The 15,686-nt window shown below is 46.3% G+C and overlaps 1 protein-coding gene across 1 annotated transcript; it reads right to left on the bottom strand.

The window, feature by feature from the left end:
- Positions 1-1,746: 1,746 nt before the first annotated feature.
- On the bottom strand, positions 1,747-15,469 carry Cav3 (caveolin 3). The gene is made up of 2 exons (XM_047534874.1): positions 15,171-15,469; positions 1,747-2,524 (listed from the first exon to the last, which is right to left on the bottom strand). Exons 1-2 carry the CDS (start codon positions 15,282-15,284, stop codon positions 2,183-2,185), a joined length of 456 nt encoding a protein of 151 aa, XP_047390830.1. The 5' UTR covers positions 15,285-15,469; the 3' UTR covers positions 1,747-2,182.
- Positions 15,470-15,686: the final 217 nt, after the last annotated feature.

Raw genomic sequence — 15,686 nt, forward strand, 5'->3', positions numbered from 1 at the left:
TCTCAACAGGATTCCTGGAGGGGACGGAACTCCTCAGATGTATGTACACCTAACATGTGCATCCTTTCTCCAGTTCCGTGAACCTCATCGATTGGAAAGCACCTGTCATCATAGGCCTTAAAGAGTGGGCTGGAAAAGTTGGAGCCATAACCACAATGCAGTTATAGCAAATACCATTCTGTATTTAGAACCTCTGTCTAACCCAAGATTTCAGATCTGAAACTGGTGGCATAATGATTTTGAAAGGGCAGGTCCTTCAAGGAGGATATAACACCAGCCTTAATCCTTTTCAGTAAGAGGAGCTGGGGCTTGCAGAGTCCACTAGAGAATGTGGGTCAGTCCCAGGGTAGAGCATAGAGTAGTGGTCTTGGAACACAGTATTTACCCTGGCTGTGCACCTTTTAGAGAGTCTGCTGACCTCTCTGAGTTGCCATTTTCTCATCTTCAAAAGCAAGAATTGGATGGTAAAATGTTTGGGGGTAAAAGAGACAGATATTGCAACTTATTTAAAAATGCATCAAGATGAGACTACAGATGGACAGAAGGTTGGATGGACAGATAAAGATGTGACAAAGCAAGGAAGTAGAAATTTCATCGTAGTGCCATGACAGTGGGTATACAGGTGTCCACTGGAAACCCTTTCAACTGTTTCTGTGTTTTAAAATCACATTAGATGTTAGACTAAAAACACAAACAGGGTCAGAATTTTAGACCTGAAATGAACAAGAGAGATCATTTTTATGGATGATAACATTGAGGCCAGAGAAGGGGAACTAGGAACAGAGGCAGTACCAGAACCAAGTCCTCCTGTGTCCTGGCTCACTCTACCACACTGTTTCCCAAGAGTCCTTGGGCTTGTGGCCAGGCACCAATGAGGTAATGCCTCTGCCAAATCTTAAAGTGCTTTGGAACTTTAAGTTTATGAGAACTTATGTTGCACGAAAAAAAAGTGTGTGTGTGTGCGGGGGGGGGGGGAGTTCAAATAGGATCTGGGGATAATGTGGCCTAAATGGATTTCTTTATTGCAAAACTTGTCAGAACCTTGAACGTGCTATTTAATGTCTAATGCAAGTCTCCAAGAGAAATATATGGCGTTTCTAAACAAATTTGGCTACAGAAACTAGCCTACCCTAACCTTTTGTCATTTTAATTTTTACACTTTTTTTTTTGAGGACTAATTTCTGGATAGCAGGCTTGGGAAAAGCAGTCCTCAGAATGGTAAGATTGTTGTCTGGGTGTGTGTGTGTGTGCGTACGTGCACATGCATTTACTGTTGTTGTTAGGGAGTGGGGAGAAGTGGGACATTTCAGTTCTGTTGCTTTTATCCCCACAGTGAGTCCACACAGGCACACAGTGGACCTTATGCCATCTTCACATCTCTTAGGGATGAAGAGGTGTACATGCCATGTGGGAAGACCAGGTATGCCAAGGCTTAGTCTCTGGTGAGCCAAAGGGGAAGTTCAGAGAGATTTTAGGCCTGACCCTGACCTGAGATATAGCTACCCTGCCAGCCCAAGGGTCACTTTCCTCTATTGGCACCATTATCTGACTCAGGGACAATTGAAGTCATTTGTAAGTAATCTCCCAATGAACATGGCAGAGCAGTTGTCCAGCAAACAAGTAAAATCCCAAGAAAAACTACTTGACCCTGGTCCTTGAGAGGACCCACCAACGTTCCACCCTTGTGCTTCTCAGGACAGTGACATGTATTTCCAGGGCTGGTCAGGACACATCCCAACCTTCTGGACACAAAGCACAGCATTCCCCCAGTGCCGCTGAAACTCTTTATTGGAGCCATCCTCCCCACACCAACAGTCACTGCTTGCTTTCTCAGGCATGCTCGGACAGGTTGACCCTGGGTGGGAACTGATGCTGGTATATGCTGTTACAGTACAAGTGAATGCAAAGACTTGCAGTAGCTGCCTCTTAGCAAACCATCTTCCCTCAGGCCCAGTCACGGGGGCATCTTGGCGGGACTGGGGCAGGGTGAAGAGCCACTGGGCTTCTGCAGCTGGACTCTCTTTTCTTTCTGGCTTCCCTACACTGTATCCTCCCATCTTAGGAGGAAATTGAGCAGTCCCTAAAGAGAAAGAGTTCTCCAGCAGCTCCCATAGAGCAGCACCTGGGGTGCCAGTCTGGCCTGACTCCCCCTGCCCCGCCAGCCCTGTCGCTCCACCTGGCTTTAGATTTCCTTCCGCAGCACCACCTTGATGTTGCTGCAGATCTGACCCAGGGCAGCGAAGAGTGGGTTGCAGAAGGTGCGGATACAGAGAGAGTAGATGTGGCTGATGCACTGGATCTCAATCAGGTAGCTCTTAATGCATGGCACCACCGCCCAGATGTGGCAGAAAGAGATGCAGGCGAACAGGAAGCCCCAGAGCAGGGCCAGCGGGACGCCGAGCAGCGTGGACAGCAGGCGGTAACACCAGTACTTAGAGACAGTGAAGGTGGTGTAGCTCACCTTCCACACGCCATCGAAGCTATAGGTGCCCACGGGTTCTGCAATCACATCTTCAAAATCCACCTGCAGGGACAGGATGGGAGATCCTCAATGCACAGCATCCACCTACTTCTCAAGCTTTCACGTGAGTGCCTCAGAATCCCCTGGAGGGCTTGTCAAACCCAGAGGGCTGAACCCCGTCCCCAGCAGATTCTGGCTGCAGGTCTGCCTGGGCCCCAGGCTCTGCACTTCTAACAAGCTCGCTGATGTCAGTGCTGCTGGTCCCCACCATGCTGACTCACCCCCTACTGCAGCAGTGAGGTACAATGAAGAGCTTGTCCAACCTCCTCCTTTTATGGATGGATAAGCAGGCCCCGAGAAGTCTAGTAAGTTGCTCAAAGCCAACAGTAAGTTTGAGGCAGTGCTAGAACCTTGACTCCTGCTGTAGTTTGGGTCTGGAATGTCTCCAAAGGCCCATGAGTTTAAGGTTTGGTCCCCAGAATGATGCTACTGGGAGATGTTGGAACCTTTAAGAGGTGGAGCCTAGTGAGAAGTCTTCAGGTCACTGGAGGTGAGCTCTTGAAGGGGACTGTGGGACCCTGGCCCCCTCCTCTCTCCTTTTATTCCTGGCTCTGAGGTGAGCACTTTTGCTCCACCATGTGCTCCCACCATGGTGTGCTGCCTTGCCACAGCACCAAAAGCAATGGGGCCAATCGATCGTGGAATGTAACCTCCAAAACTATGGGCCAAAATCAACCTTTTTTCTTTATAAGTTGATTATCTCAGGTGTTACAGTGATTTAAAGCTCACTGCATAGCCCACAGATTCTATTATTTTAAGATCCTAAGGGAGTTGAACAGTCATATTCATCCTACAAGGATGTAGTGAGCACCTGTAGATAGAACGGTGAGCAAGCATAGGTTCCTACCCTCATGGAGCTTATGGTAGGCAGTTATAAGCGCCAGGATAAGGGGAGAATAGGGATATGTACCTCCAAAGGAGCAATTAACTTAGACCAGGGGTTGAAAAAATTTAAAGAGGAAGAGACATCTAGCTGAAGCTGATATCTGAAGATGATCAGGTACAGAGGGGGTTATGTCCTAGAAAAGAGTATTTGGGTCTGATGGAGCAGAAACTTCTAGGGCTAGTGGGATAAACAGTGTTGGCTCTTGGGAGATGCAGGTGCTTCTGGAAGGTCAAGTGCAAGACCAGAAAGGAGGTTGGAGAGGGAAGGTTGGGCTGCCTTTGAAGGCTGTAACCTGGGGTGACTTGGTAGGATCTGGGTTTCAAGCAGTTCATTCCAGCTGCTGCTTTGGGGGTTTTGGTAAGACTGGGAGTGAGGATGGTGCAGGGCCAGTTAGGACATGGTGGTCCCTGGTTTAAGGTAGTGGTAGTGAGTTAGAGGTGCCTAGGTCTGGGAGCTACTATGGCCTGAGGTCCATTTCTGGGGCAAGATATAATGGCTATAAAGGTGTCTGAAACGGAGTCTGGTTAACCTGGTCTGAAGAGCCTCATAGAGGAGGCTGAGTTCATTTTTCCTGTCCTAGCTCTGCAGTAACTGAAGGCCTTCCTCCTTGTCCCCAAGAAATGTAGGTACTCAGCAACTTCAGTTCATATATCCCACAGAGCAGGTGACTGAGGCCCCATGTGGGAAATAAAAAAAAAAAAATCAGTGGCTATATAAGTATGGTTACTTTCAGCTAGCCTTTCTGGATCCCCGCTATGCATTAAGCATCATCGTAGCTGCTCACTCTCATGCAATATCATTTAGCATCACTACATCCTCTCCGTCTTCTCTGGAAAGTGGAGGTAATGACCCACATTTCAGTGTATCTCCAGGATGAAAGGATGGGAGGCTGTTAAATTCAGGAGACAATTGAAAAGCATTGAATGAACACCAGGGCTTGATGACTGGTGGACTCAGTGGTCTGACCAGTATGTCTTGCCAACTGGGAAACTGAAGAGCTGTTTGCTGTTGTGAGCAAATGTAGAAGTGCCTTTGCTATAATTTGGATCTTAAGTGTCCCCCAAAGACCCACAGGGTGAAGACTTGGTCTCCAGGTTGGCACTCCTGGGAGATGGTAGAAACTTCAGGAGGTGGGGCCCAGTGGGAGGAAATTAGGTCATTGGTGGTTGTACCCTGGAAGGGGATATTGGAATGCCAGCCACTCCTCTTCCTCTGTCTCTTTGCTTCTGGGTCACCATGAGGTGAACAGGCCTCCTTTGCCATGTGCTCCTGCCATGATGTACTATGTTTCCAAAGACCCAAATCTACAGGGCCAAGAGACTATGGACCGAAACCTCTGAAAACATGAGTCAAAATGAACCTTTCCCCCTTTTAAGTTGATTAGTTCAGGTTTTTATCACAGTGACAAAAAGCTGACTAATACAATCTCAGACCTGTCTGAGATATTTCCTGTCTAATAAAAGTGGGTTGAATAAAATCACAGACTAATTAAACTAATGGGAGGGGCCTGCATGGGCAGCTGAGACCAGAGCTCAAATTTCAGTCTTCCAGGGCTTTCCTTTCCCACTCTGGCTGTGGGGAGATGATCCTTCCTCAATGTGCAGTTATTATTACAATTAACTTTTCATTATAAAAGAATCACATCACATAAAATGAAGGGAATAGGAAAAAATGAACAAAAAGAAGAGTCTCTGATTTATATTTCTCTAATACTAAAAATACTGCTTTGTTGCATTTCTTTCCAAAATAATACTTTTTGGGAAAGTGAGCGAATAGAACCATGATGCTCAGGGAATCTTAGATCCTGTTTCTCGTATGACTTTCAATTCTGAGCTCTTTCTACACATCTCAGATCTATGGATCCTCTTATACATCCTGACTGGGGACTGCTGAGGATGAGGTCCTACTCAGGGTAGTATATTAATGGACAGCAAAATTTGCGTGATGAGATTCTAGGCTGCAGGTTGAAGAGTCAGCAGGACCATAGGATTCCCTCCCTGTATAATCTTAGCCCCTGGTTGTTTTGATGGAGATGTCTTAACCTCTTAGATGACCCCATGGATGGGAGAAGAGAAGAATAGGGGCCTAATCTTCTTGGAACTATGAAACGTGTTCCTGAAGGGCTTTCAGGTTGTGATGGATGGGTAAGAACATGGGAGAACTGTGGGTTTGGGAGCAGAGAGGGAAAAGACAAGTGCTAGATATTTGAATAAGAGGCCCCAGGTTGATTGGGAACATCTCATGGCTTTGGAGACTGAATGGAAAGATATGGCATCATATTTTGTTTGTTTTAAGTGCTGGGGATAGAACCCAGAGCCTTGCACACATTAGTGAAGTGCTTTACTACAGAATTATAACCCCAGTCCAGGGCTGGAATCTTTTGCATCTGGTTTATGTGGGACAAAAAATATAGACTTGCTATTTCTTTAAAAAAATTTGTTATAGATGGACACAACACCCTTATTTTATTTATTTATTTTTATGTGGGACTGAGGATTGAACCCAGTTGCTCACATGTGCCAGGCAAGTGCTCTACCACTGATCCCCAGCCCCAGTCCTGAGACTTGCTATTTCTTGACGGAGCTTCCAAATTGGAGAGGCTGGGGAGGGTAACCCTGGAAGCCCCTTTCAAACTTGTCCTGGGTATACATCTGCCTGCTTATTGAGGATTCAGTCTAACCCCAAGGCCAACCGAGAGGCTCTGATCTCTGCAACCTACCCCATCCCTATATTGGTTGATGCCTCTTGGACTGGCTTCTAGAGATGCTATGTAGCCTCAGAAACTTTATAGCAAAGATAGGCATTTGGACAGAAGCTTGCCTCTGCCTTCATCTCCTTGGTTACCCCTCATTCCTGTCTTCCCCTGCTCAGCACCTGGAGGCCTATCCAGCTTTCTAGTGATTGTCCTTAAAACAGAACCTCCCTGCTCACAGATTAACCAGTCCTGCCTCCTTGACTTCAGGTGGGCAGTCAGGCCCAGGTCCTGGCCTGCACTCACATGACCAGACTGAATCTAGGCATCCTGACACTAATTCACTATCTCAGCTAAGATTGACCCCAAAGTAGATTCTGTCTGTGCTGTGGTTATCAGGGAGTGTGACTGTCCCTCCTGAAGTCTGGCCCTTAGCATGCAGACAGACTGGATTTGACCTTGAGCAAGTCACTGAGCTATTCTATGCTTTGTTTTCCTAGCTTTGTCTTATAGAAGTTGTCAGAGGATTAAATGAATTAAGGCAACACTTAATTAAATTAAATAAATTAAGGTACTCAGAACAACACTGGCACAGAATACCTGATTAAGAACTCTTAGCTGTTGTTACAGTTCTTGAATCTTAAATGTGCCCAAAGGCCCATGTGTTAAAGGTATTGTCCCCAGGGTGGCATTATTGTGAGGTGGTGGAGCCTTTAAGAGGTGTGACCTGGTAGGAGGTCTTTAGGTCATTGGGGGTGTGTCCTTGAAGAGAATAGTGGAGCCCTTCCCTTCTTCCTTCTCTCCTTCACTCCCCTGCCATGAAGTAAATGGTTTGCTCCGGTGTGCACTTCCCCTATGATATGCTACCTTGTCACAGGCCCAAAGCAACAGGGCCAACCAATCATTGCCTGGAACCTGTGTAACTGAGCCAAAATGAAACTTTGCTCTTTGTAAGTTAATGGTCTCAGGTATTTATTCTAGTAACAAAGCTGATGAACATAACTGTTGGTGGTTGTTCTAGAGTACTTTCCTCTATAGGAAACTGGAGTCCAAATTGGGTTTACATCCAGTGCAGATGCCAATCAGATGAGTGACTTTAGAGTTTCACTTAATCTCTTGGAGCTTCATTTTTCATCTATAAAATGGAGTTGCCATTTCTTACTATGAAGAACAGAGAAAATTTTTCTTTCATCTACTCATCCATCCATCTATACTATCTACTCATTTATCCATCCATTACTTTTATCTATTTGTCCATCATCCATCTGCCTACCCATCTTTCCATCCATCCATCCATCCATCCATCCATCCATCCATCCATCCATCCTTCTACCTACCTATTAATTTATCCATTTATCTACTTGTCCTTCAGTTTTTCTTTCGTCTCAACCAATCAACCAACCAACCAACCAACCAACCAACCAACCAACCAACCATCCATTCATACATTTATTCATGGAGTATACAATTTGTTTCACCATTCTACCTCTTGGGCAGTGCTTAGCATAGTATCTGGCATATAGTAAGTTCTCACTGATGGTGTTTGTTCAAATTCTCTGAAGTTTCTATGAAAATGTATCTCAAAAATTCTGTTGACATCCCAGGTCACAAATGATATCATTTTCAGCAGTTTACCTTGTCTTAAATGTTTATGTGTGGGTCTCACTCTGAGATGATATAATGGATGGAATCCTCCTTGCTCTCATTTTCTCTTTGTAGTCATAATCCCACCCTCAAGGACCTCTCTGTTGGGTCTTTTAATTGTCATCTCTTTGTAGAAGTCATTGGTGCTGACATTTGAATTATTTCTAGGGATTGCCTTTGAGTGCTATGCACGAGACAACTGCCGTTTTCTCTGAATCAGAAAATGTGCTATTAGAGGGCTATGCTTTGCTGGGAGCAGGCTACTGTTCCCCCTAACTCAGATTTGAACACTGAAAGAGCTTTACCACAATGCACTAGTTTGGGGAAATAGATGATTTTAAGACTCTGCTCAAGAAGCTCTAGGCAGCGGTGCCAGTGTATCAGCAGCACACAGTGACTTTATTTCTTAATTCCTTTACAGAAGTGGAAAGGAGATGCCTTTTTCCTTAAAGGGTGGGAAATGGGGGACTCAATTTATTGGCTGAGCCTTGGAGCTATGTGTACAGCTGGCGAGGGGCTGGAGGATAAAAAGGGGAGACCGGCGTTTGCTCATTCAGTTAGTGTCCCCTTCTCTGGCATATTTATTTTTGGAACAGCAAGAAAGTTAGTTGATTAATAGGAACCAGCCTGCAAAGCCCCCACAGACTTCGAGAGGGTGGAGGAGTGCAGGCCGTGAGTTGCCTGAGAATTCCAGAGAGGCCGGCAGCCACTCCTGTCAAAAATACCTCCCCAGAGTCCTGCATGACTCAGGCCTTGGGCATCCAGGGCCCTGGACAGTTCAGATAAAATATCTCAAAGGGAGGCAAATAGCTCTATGGTTCCATTCTCCACTTGATCACTGAGTAACTGTGTGATTTGGGGCATGGTGTTTTCCCTCTCTGATCCTTAAAGTGTTTTTTTTCTTTCTTTGGTTTTGGTTTTGTTTGTTTGTTGGTTTGTTCACACAACTTTACACAGAGAAGACAGACAAGATCCACAGTGGATGGGGTTAACTCTGGAGCCAGAAGACTCAAGCAAGTGGTCTCATTTTCTGGATTCCAGTTTTCTCACTTGCTACTTTGCAACATAAAAGAAGTTAGTGTCTCTTCTGTCCCTACCTCAGGAAGGTAAGTACAGAAATTGAGAATAAGCACCTTAAAAGCACTTAAAAATATTCAGAAAATTCGGATGCAGTAATTTTATGTCTATTAAATCTAATAAGAAGAATTGGAGCATATATTTGTATGCCTGTTTTTCATTTCCTTAGTAATTAATTTTTATAGCATTTTACAAAAGTATTGGTGTACAACAGATCAGAATAATCATAATAAAATCAGTCCTTTACCCAAGTAGTTTGGGAAGCACTGGCTTATAAAATTAGGAGCTAAACTGAGTTAATAGCTGTAAAAACAGCTTCAAAATGGTAAATCTTTGCTTCCTTTGTTAAATATGGTGATAATAGAATTCTGTAAAATCTGGGGTGGCCATAGGGACACCCACAATGCATTTGACCCTCACAGATGTCAGTTCTAGCCACGTCTCTTGTATCTGTTATTTCACGTGTCATATAAGGACCAAGCAGAGTGATGCCCAAATCAGCCTGACAGCAAAGAATGGGCCTGAGTCTCCCTTGCTGTATCCTAGCTCAGGAGCATCACAGGAGTCAGGAACTCCAGGAGGATGAGACACAGGACCCAGCACAGCAGGTAACCAGGCATTATCTGGAGCTTGTGATAAAGAGCATCCTACTGGGGTACTTGGAGCACGTGGCTTGTAGCGTAAAGGGACCAGGGTTCATGGGATCATTTAAAGGAACTGCAACAAGAGGACTACAAGAAGAGAGACAGGAACCTGCCAGAAGGACCCAATCAGTATCCCAGGGAGCCCTGGTACTTGTCTTCCTGCTGGGTTCTTCCCTTTCTCTCTCCTGCCTTCTCAGCCTGTGCCTTTGGTGAAAGCTGGAATAGGGAATAAAAGAAAGTCCCTGGATGAGTTCTAGGATCTCTAGGATCTGTGTATCAGTTAGTGTGTGACTAGCTAGTCTCTAAAGATGACTCCCAATGAGTTATACCTCTCAATGTTTATGCCCATGGGTAGTCTCATCCCATCTTGAGGCTGGACTTGTTGTGTGATTCACTTTAACCACCAGAATGTGGCAGAAGGAATGCCATACCAGTTCCAGAACTAAGTTTTAAGAAGACCTGGCAGCTTCTGCTTGTGGGAGCCCATAGCCACCATGTTTTATACCCTGCTGCAGAGACTGGTGGTGTTAGAAGTCTATATACCCTGCTGTAGAAGACCACTGCCATAGCCTCCTCTAGAGACTGGTGGACAGAGACTGCTGGAGACCACAGGGAGAGGTTCCAAACTACCAGAAATAGAGCAGCCATTGCAGCATCCTGACTGAACCCCACTTTAGAACTCTTTTTGCCAATACCCTGAATGAATGAACATGAACAATGAGTGAACAATGAACAATGAACAATGAACAATGAACAATGAGTGAACCATATTGGATATCCCAGTTCAGTGGAGCCCCCAGGTGATGTTAGCCTCGGTACTGTGTAACTGAAGCTGCAGGAGAGGGCCCCTCTAAACCAGTAGAACCGCCCAGCTGAGCCCCGTCAACCTACAGAATTGTGAGTGACTGTAAAATGGTTGGGGTGATTTGTTACACAGTAATCAATAGCTGACTCGGTTCAACAGTTCTTTATTCTGCAGTCAGAGTAGTAGAGATTTCATCTGTTTTGCTATAACTCTGGCTAGCTGATGACGCCTGGCTTCCTATTGTGATCCATTAATAATGTCTGCCATGTACACAGGAAGTAGCAGTGATAATACCTGTCCCTCACATTCTCCAAATCTGCACCATACATTCTTCCCAGTGTTGTGAAAATCCTCCATACCATTACTCATCCTCTTTCCTGTTCTTGAAAGCTTATTCCCCCTCCTACATTTTGTGTGTCTCTCATATTTAAAAAAATGTACCTGGCACATTATATCCCCATGAAGCTGGCTCCTCATTTTTCCAGATGCAAGTAATCTCTTCCTCCCCTAACTACCCCTGCCCCATTTCATCTGGCATTAACTTATAGTATTTAGCACCTTCCCCTGTATAGTCTCATTTTTCTAGTCTTCGCTTTCTTATTGGTTTGAATTCTTTTCAAGGGGAGGTATCAGATAGATTTCATCTTAGAGTGACAGGTGTCCTGGATCCACCCAAACTGGGAGCAGGAATGTGCAGAACTGGTGGACTGCCGCTTCCTCTGGTTGTGTACTGGCTTAAGCTGATAGGCAGAAGGGTGTTGTTTGAAGGGGGAATGTGTTGTGTGCTAAACGGGCGTTGGAAATGGGATGGGAGCTGGTATCATGGGAAGGGCTGGGATTAGGCCTGTCTCCTGTCCCTTCGGAGGGACTGATTTGGAGCATCTGTGGAAAGAGGAGTGGAAGCTGCAGAAGTTGCATGGCACTTAGGGGGCATGCCTGGCTTCTTTAGGGTCCTGGTGCTGAAGTGTGAGTTACGGAGAGGGGGGCTGCAGAGCCAACCACAAGCCCTCTCAGAAATAACTCAGGAGGATCAGGGTGGGGTGGGGTCCTAAGGCATGCATTCATGTCCCCCAGAGCCCTGCAGGGGGTTTGCATGCAGCTCACACTATCTGCTCTGAGATAGCACAGTGCCTGGCATGTAGCAGGCATGCTAATGAATCCAGGAGTCAATGTTGGCAAGATGGTGGGCAGGAAAGGGAATGGGTGGTGTGCTGTCCCCAGTTCCTCAGCTCTGGCCTCTCATGACCTTCAGCTCTGCCCTGGGCCCCACCCTGAGCCTTGGAGATCATACTGTAATTCTGTTGGGTGGTCAGGGCTCTCTGGTGCTCATTTTCCAGTTTGGATTCAAGGGCATCACTCAAAGGGAGAATCTCCTCTCTGTAGGGACTCAAATTCATGAATACAGTGGGTATATCTTCTGCTCTTCTTTCTTGGATTTGTGTGTGTGTGTGTGTGTGTGTGTGTTAAATCCCAGCAACTGGAGGTGGAGGGGACAATGCATCTTTTTCTTCTCTATCCAGCTGCTATCTGCACCAGGGACTCAGGTCCAGAGACAAGAACGGATTTTCTTAGAGTCACACAGTGAGTGAAGGTCAGGGCAGGACGAAGAACCAGTCTCTGTAGCTGGGTCCTATTCAGGATTTTTCCTATGCCACTCATTCTAGCCCATGAAAACCCTGCTGCCACATGAGTCCACCCTGACAGAGGCTCCCTGGGTATTGCCAGGGCCTTCTGAGTTTTCTTCTTGTGTCTCTGTCTTCCCCACTCCCTCACTTGCCCTTTCTTCTATCCCTCTGTCTTTCCCCATGAGATGCAGGCACCCACGCAGTCAGGAGGTCACTGTTCAGACAGGCTGCCCTGCATCCCTCAGGCCACAACCTCCACTTTCCTTCCTTCCTTTTTCTTTCTTCTTTAACAGACTGTAACACAAACCTGAAGTCTCCTTGAACCTGTCTGTTGTATTTACCTGACTCTATTTTATGATTCTTTTTTTCCTATTTTCAAAAAAAATTTTTTTTAGTTGTAGATGGACATAATACCTTTATTTTATTTATTTATGTGGTGCTGAGGATCAAACCCAGTGCCTCACACATGCTGGGTGAGCACTCTACCACAGAGTCACAATCCCTGCCCTTTTTTCTGTATTTTTAAATGTTTCATTTCTTCCTTATTAAAAACAAGAGAAAGAAAGTCAGATGACCTTATAAACCATAGAATGTCCAAATAATACCCAAACACAATCTCTTCTCAACATAATTAATTTGCAGGGCTTTTTGTTTAGCCTTTGGGAACTGTTTTTCTGGGGCATGGGACCATCAGAAAAGGATGCATGCCTCTTAGCCCCAGAGGGGCCACTTAAAGCTAGACATCTGTGCTGCCATCCCACATCTCCCTTTGGATCATAATCTGGGCCCAGGACCTGGAGCACGTTCACGCCTTCTACACTTGCTACTCACTGTGGTCCCCCTGAGAATCCACATTCTCCTGTGGAGTCCTTATCTCCACCCCTCAGTGCCCCACTAGGGACCCCAGAGGTGGCCCATGGCTCAGTTCTCTTGCCCTCAGGAGCTGCAAGTTCCTCAAGGTCCCTATTCAGCTCACATTTGTCACTCCCTTGCTGTGTGCTCGGGACTGTCTTAGACACTTCCAAACCCCTTGTCTCTTTTAACCCTTATGTGATATTTCTGTGGCACAGCACCGTTCTGAGATTCATTCACCTGGGGGAGGTAAATGACACGATCACCATTTAGCAGGGGGATACAAAGACTGGGAACACCTAGATGACATGTCTATTGCCATTGTTTTAGGTAGAAGATTTGAACTCAGGTCTATTGAAGTCAAGTCTGAGAACATTCCTGCTAGACCACACTGTGTAAGCCACAACTAACAACATTAACACCGGAAAGCACTTCTATAGTACTTTAGAGCTTGAGAGATTTGCTTCCTCTTTTTCCCCATTGTGGCTTTTCACACTGTGCTGTAATACGTTATCATAACTCCACCACTGGTGATTTACGTGAGTACAATGTGAACAGTCATGGAGGAGTGCCCCAAGTGAAGAGGGGACATCAAGGAGGGAGCATCTGATTGCTTGAAGGAGTAGAGGGAGTCTTCCTAGAGGAAATGACCTTTGAGTTTTTCCTTGAAGACTGAGAGGTGCATTCACTACTCAGAGGAGAGAGCAGGTGGGCATTCTGTCTGAGTCCAAGGGGTGTGTTCTGGTGGCTGCACTGGCAGGTGGGAGCAGAAGAAACAGGTTGGCCAGATTGTGTTGGGTTTGAAAAAACACATGGAGAAGGTTAGAACCTGATCCAGTGAGGGAGGTGCCCCAGCGAAGGATGACCATCCAGGGCTGTGCCTCAGAACCAGCTCTTAGCCAAAGTGTCAAATCCAGCAGCTCCATCTTTGAGCACTTGGATTGTGGCTAAACTTCTAAATTCTGTTTAATTTTAGTTGAGGATCTGGGCCTCCATTCCATTATAGGAACCATTTTAAGAATGTTTGGAATAATTTGGAACAGTTTTTCAACTGCAAGTGTTTGAACTCCAAATTCAGAATACCTATTTCTGATGAAAATTTAGCATCCACTTTGAGATATACCATCAACAAGATACACACTGGATTTTGAAGGCAAAGAAATACCATACAAAAGTTCCTTAATAATTGTTTTAGGTTGAAATCATACTATTTTGGATAGATAGGGCTATAGAAAATATATCCTTCAAATTAATTTCACCCGTTTGACTTTTCTTTTGTAAATGCGACTGCTAGAAAATTTAAGATTCCAGGGCAGGCCGGGGGGGATGTGGGAAATCTCTGTACCTCTCATTCAATTTTTCTGTCAACTTACAACTACTCTAAAAAACAATCCAACTTCATAAAACAAAATATGTAAAAGTAAGTCATCGTGTGATTATCGCATAAAACAGATGCAGCACATGCAATTATGTACAATGTATAATATTTGATAATAATAAATGATGATGTTATGGTTTATGTAAAAAAAAGTCCCTAGGGTTATTGTACCATGGGTCACATTACGTCTCTATTTTGATGGGACAGTGCTGGTCTGAGATCCTAATGTATTCAGAAGGCCCAGAGAGGCTCTAGGCATCTTCCCCTTTAAGAGTCCCTCCCGCAATTCTAATGTTAGTGACAGGGGACCCTGCTCTGAAAAAGTGTCTTTTAAAAAGTTCCCTCTGGTTTTCAGGTGAAGGCTGGGTTAAGGCCATGGGCTCAGAGGCAGCCAAGCTACTCCTGTCCCCTGTTGAGGAAGGAGGCCCAACGTCAGGCTGCAGTGACTGGGGATACTTCCTGAAGGCTGGACAACTCCAAGCGTCCCCCTTCAGGGACCCGGGCTCCTTCTGAGAGGCCTCGGCCCTGCTGTGGCCACCAAACGTGAGGTGAGGTAGGAGCCGGGGCGAAAGCCGGGCATGGCTGGCAGACCATGAGGGACAGACCCTGGGCAGGGCTCTAGGGCAGTGAGTGTCACTTCAAGGGGCTGCCAGCCCCACTGGAAGCTGCTCTCTGGAGATTAACCCCGAGCCCACTGTGGAGACCGCAGAAATGCCTCCTGGCATGGAAAAGAGCCCAACTTGGCCACCTATTCCTATTGCTCCTGGGACAAGGGCCAGGAGTGAATGGCGAGAGTCTCGGAGTAGTAAGGAGGTAATTTCTTTGTGATCCGCCACCCACGGCCTGATTAGTATTTGGGTCACACATACACGGCTAATTTTTTGTTATGGTTTAAACTACAGGTTCATTGCGGGGGGGCTTACAAGCCTGTGTTTGTTAGTTTGTCTGGGGGGAGATCTAGAGAAGATAAGGTAATGAGGCTCTTTGGGAGAAGATGGCTGTGCCTGTAGCAGAGACCCTCCCTGCCACCCCAGGGCCCAGCCTACCTTGACTATGTCCTCGTTAATGTTCTTGGGGTCTCGGTTCACAAGGTCGATCTCCTTGCAGTGGATGTCCTTGATGATCTGGGCCTCCAGGTCCGTGTGCTCTTCGGTCATCATGGTGAAACTGGGGGACCCTCGGGAGGAGATCGGAGCTACGTGGCCGGTGGGGTTGAGAACACTTGGAGCAGAGAGACCAGTTCAGGGTCCCCGGGCCTGTGCCCCTGTGGGCTAAATAGGCCCCACCCAGCATGCCGGCTGACAGCTGTCCCACATAACTTCAGCCTGCCTGTTGGTAAAGCCGCCCATGGCAGGCCTCCAAGCTAAAATTAAGACTGGAGCTCTTCGGGAAGGGAGAGCGCTCCTTAAAGGGGGCTGCCACCAGGCCCTGGGCCTCCTGCGAGGGAGCCGATGGCCTGGCATTCCCTGCCAGCTGCCAGGGTCTGGCATTCCCTGAGCTGGGGTGGGCTCAGCTCTCCAGGGGCCCCTGGAATTTGCTACTGCCATCAGCACTTGGGCTCC

The sequence above is a fragment of the Sciurus carolinensis genome, chromosome 19 (genome assembly GCF_902686445.1).
Source record: "Sciurus carolinensis chromosome 19, mSciCar1.2, whole genome shotgun sequence".
NCBI classification, from domain to species: domain Eukaryota; kingdom Metazoa; phylum Chordata; class Mammalia; order Rodentia; family Sciuridae; genus Sciurus; species Sciurus carolinensis.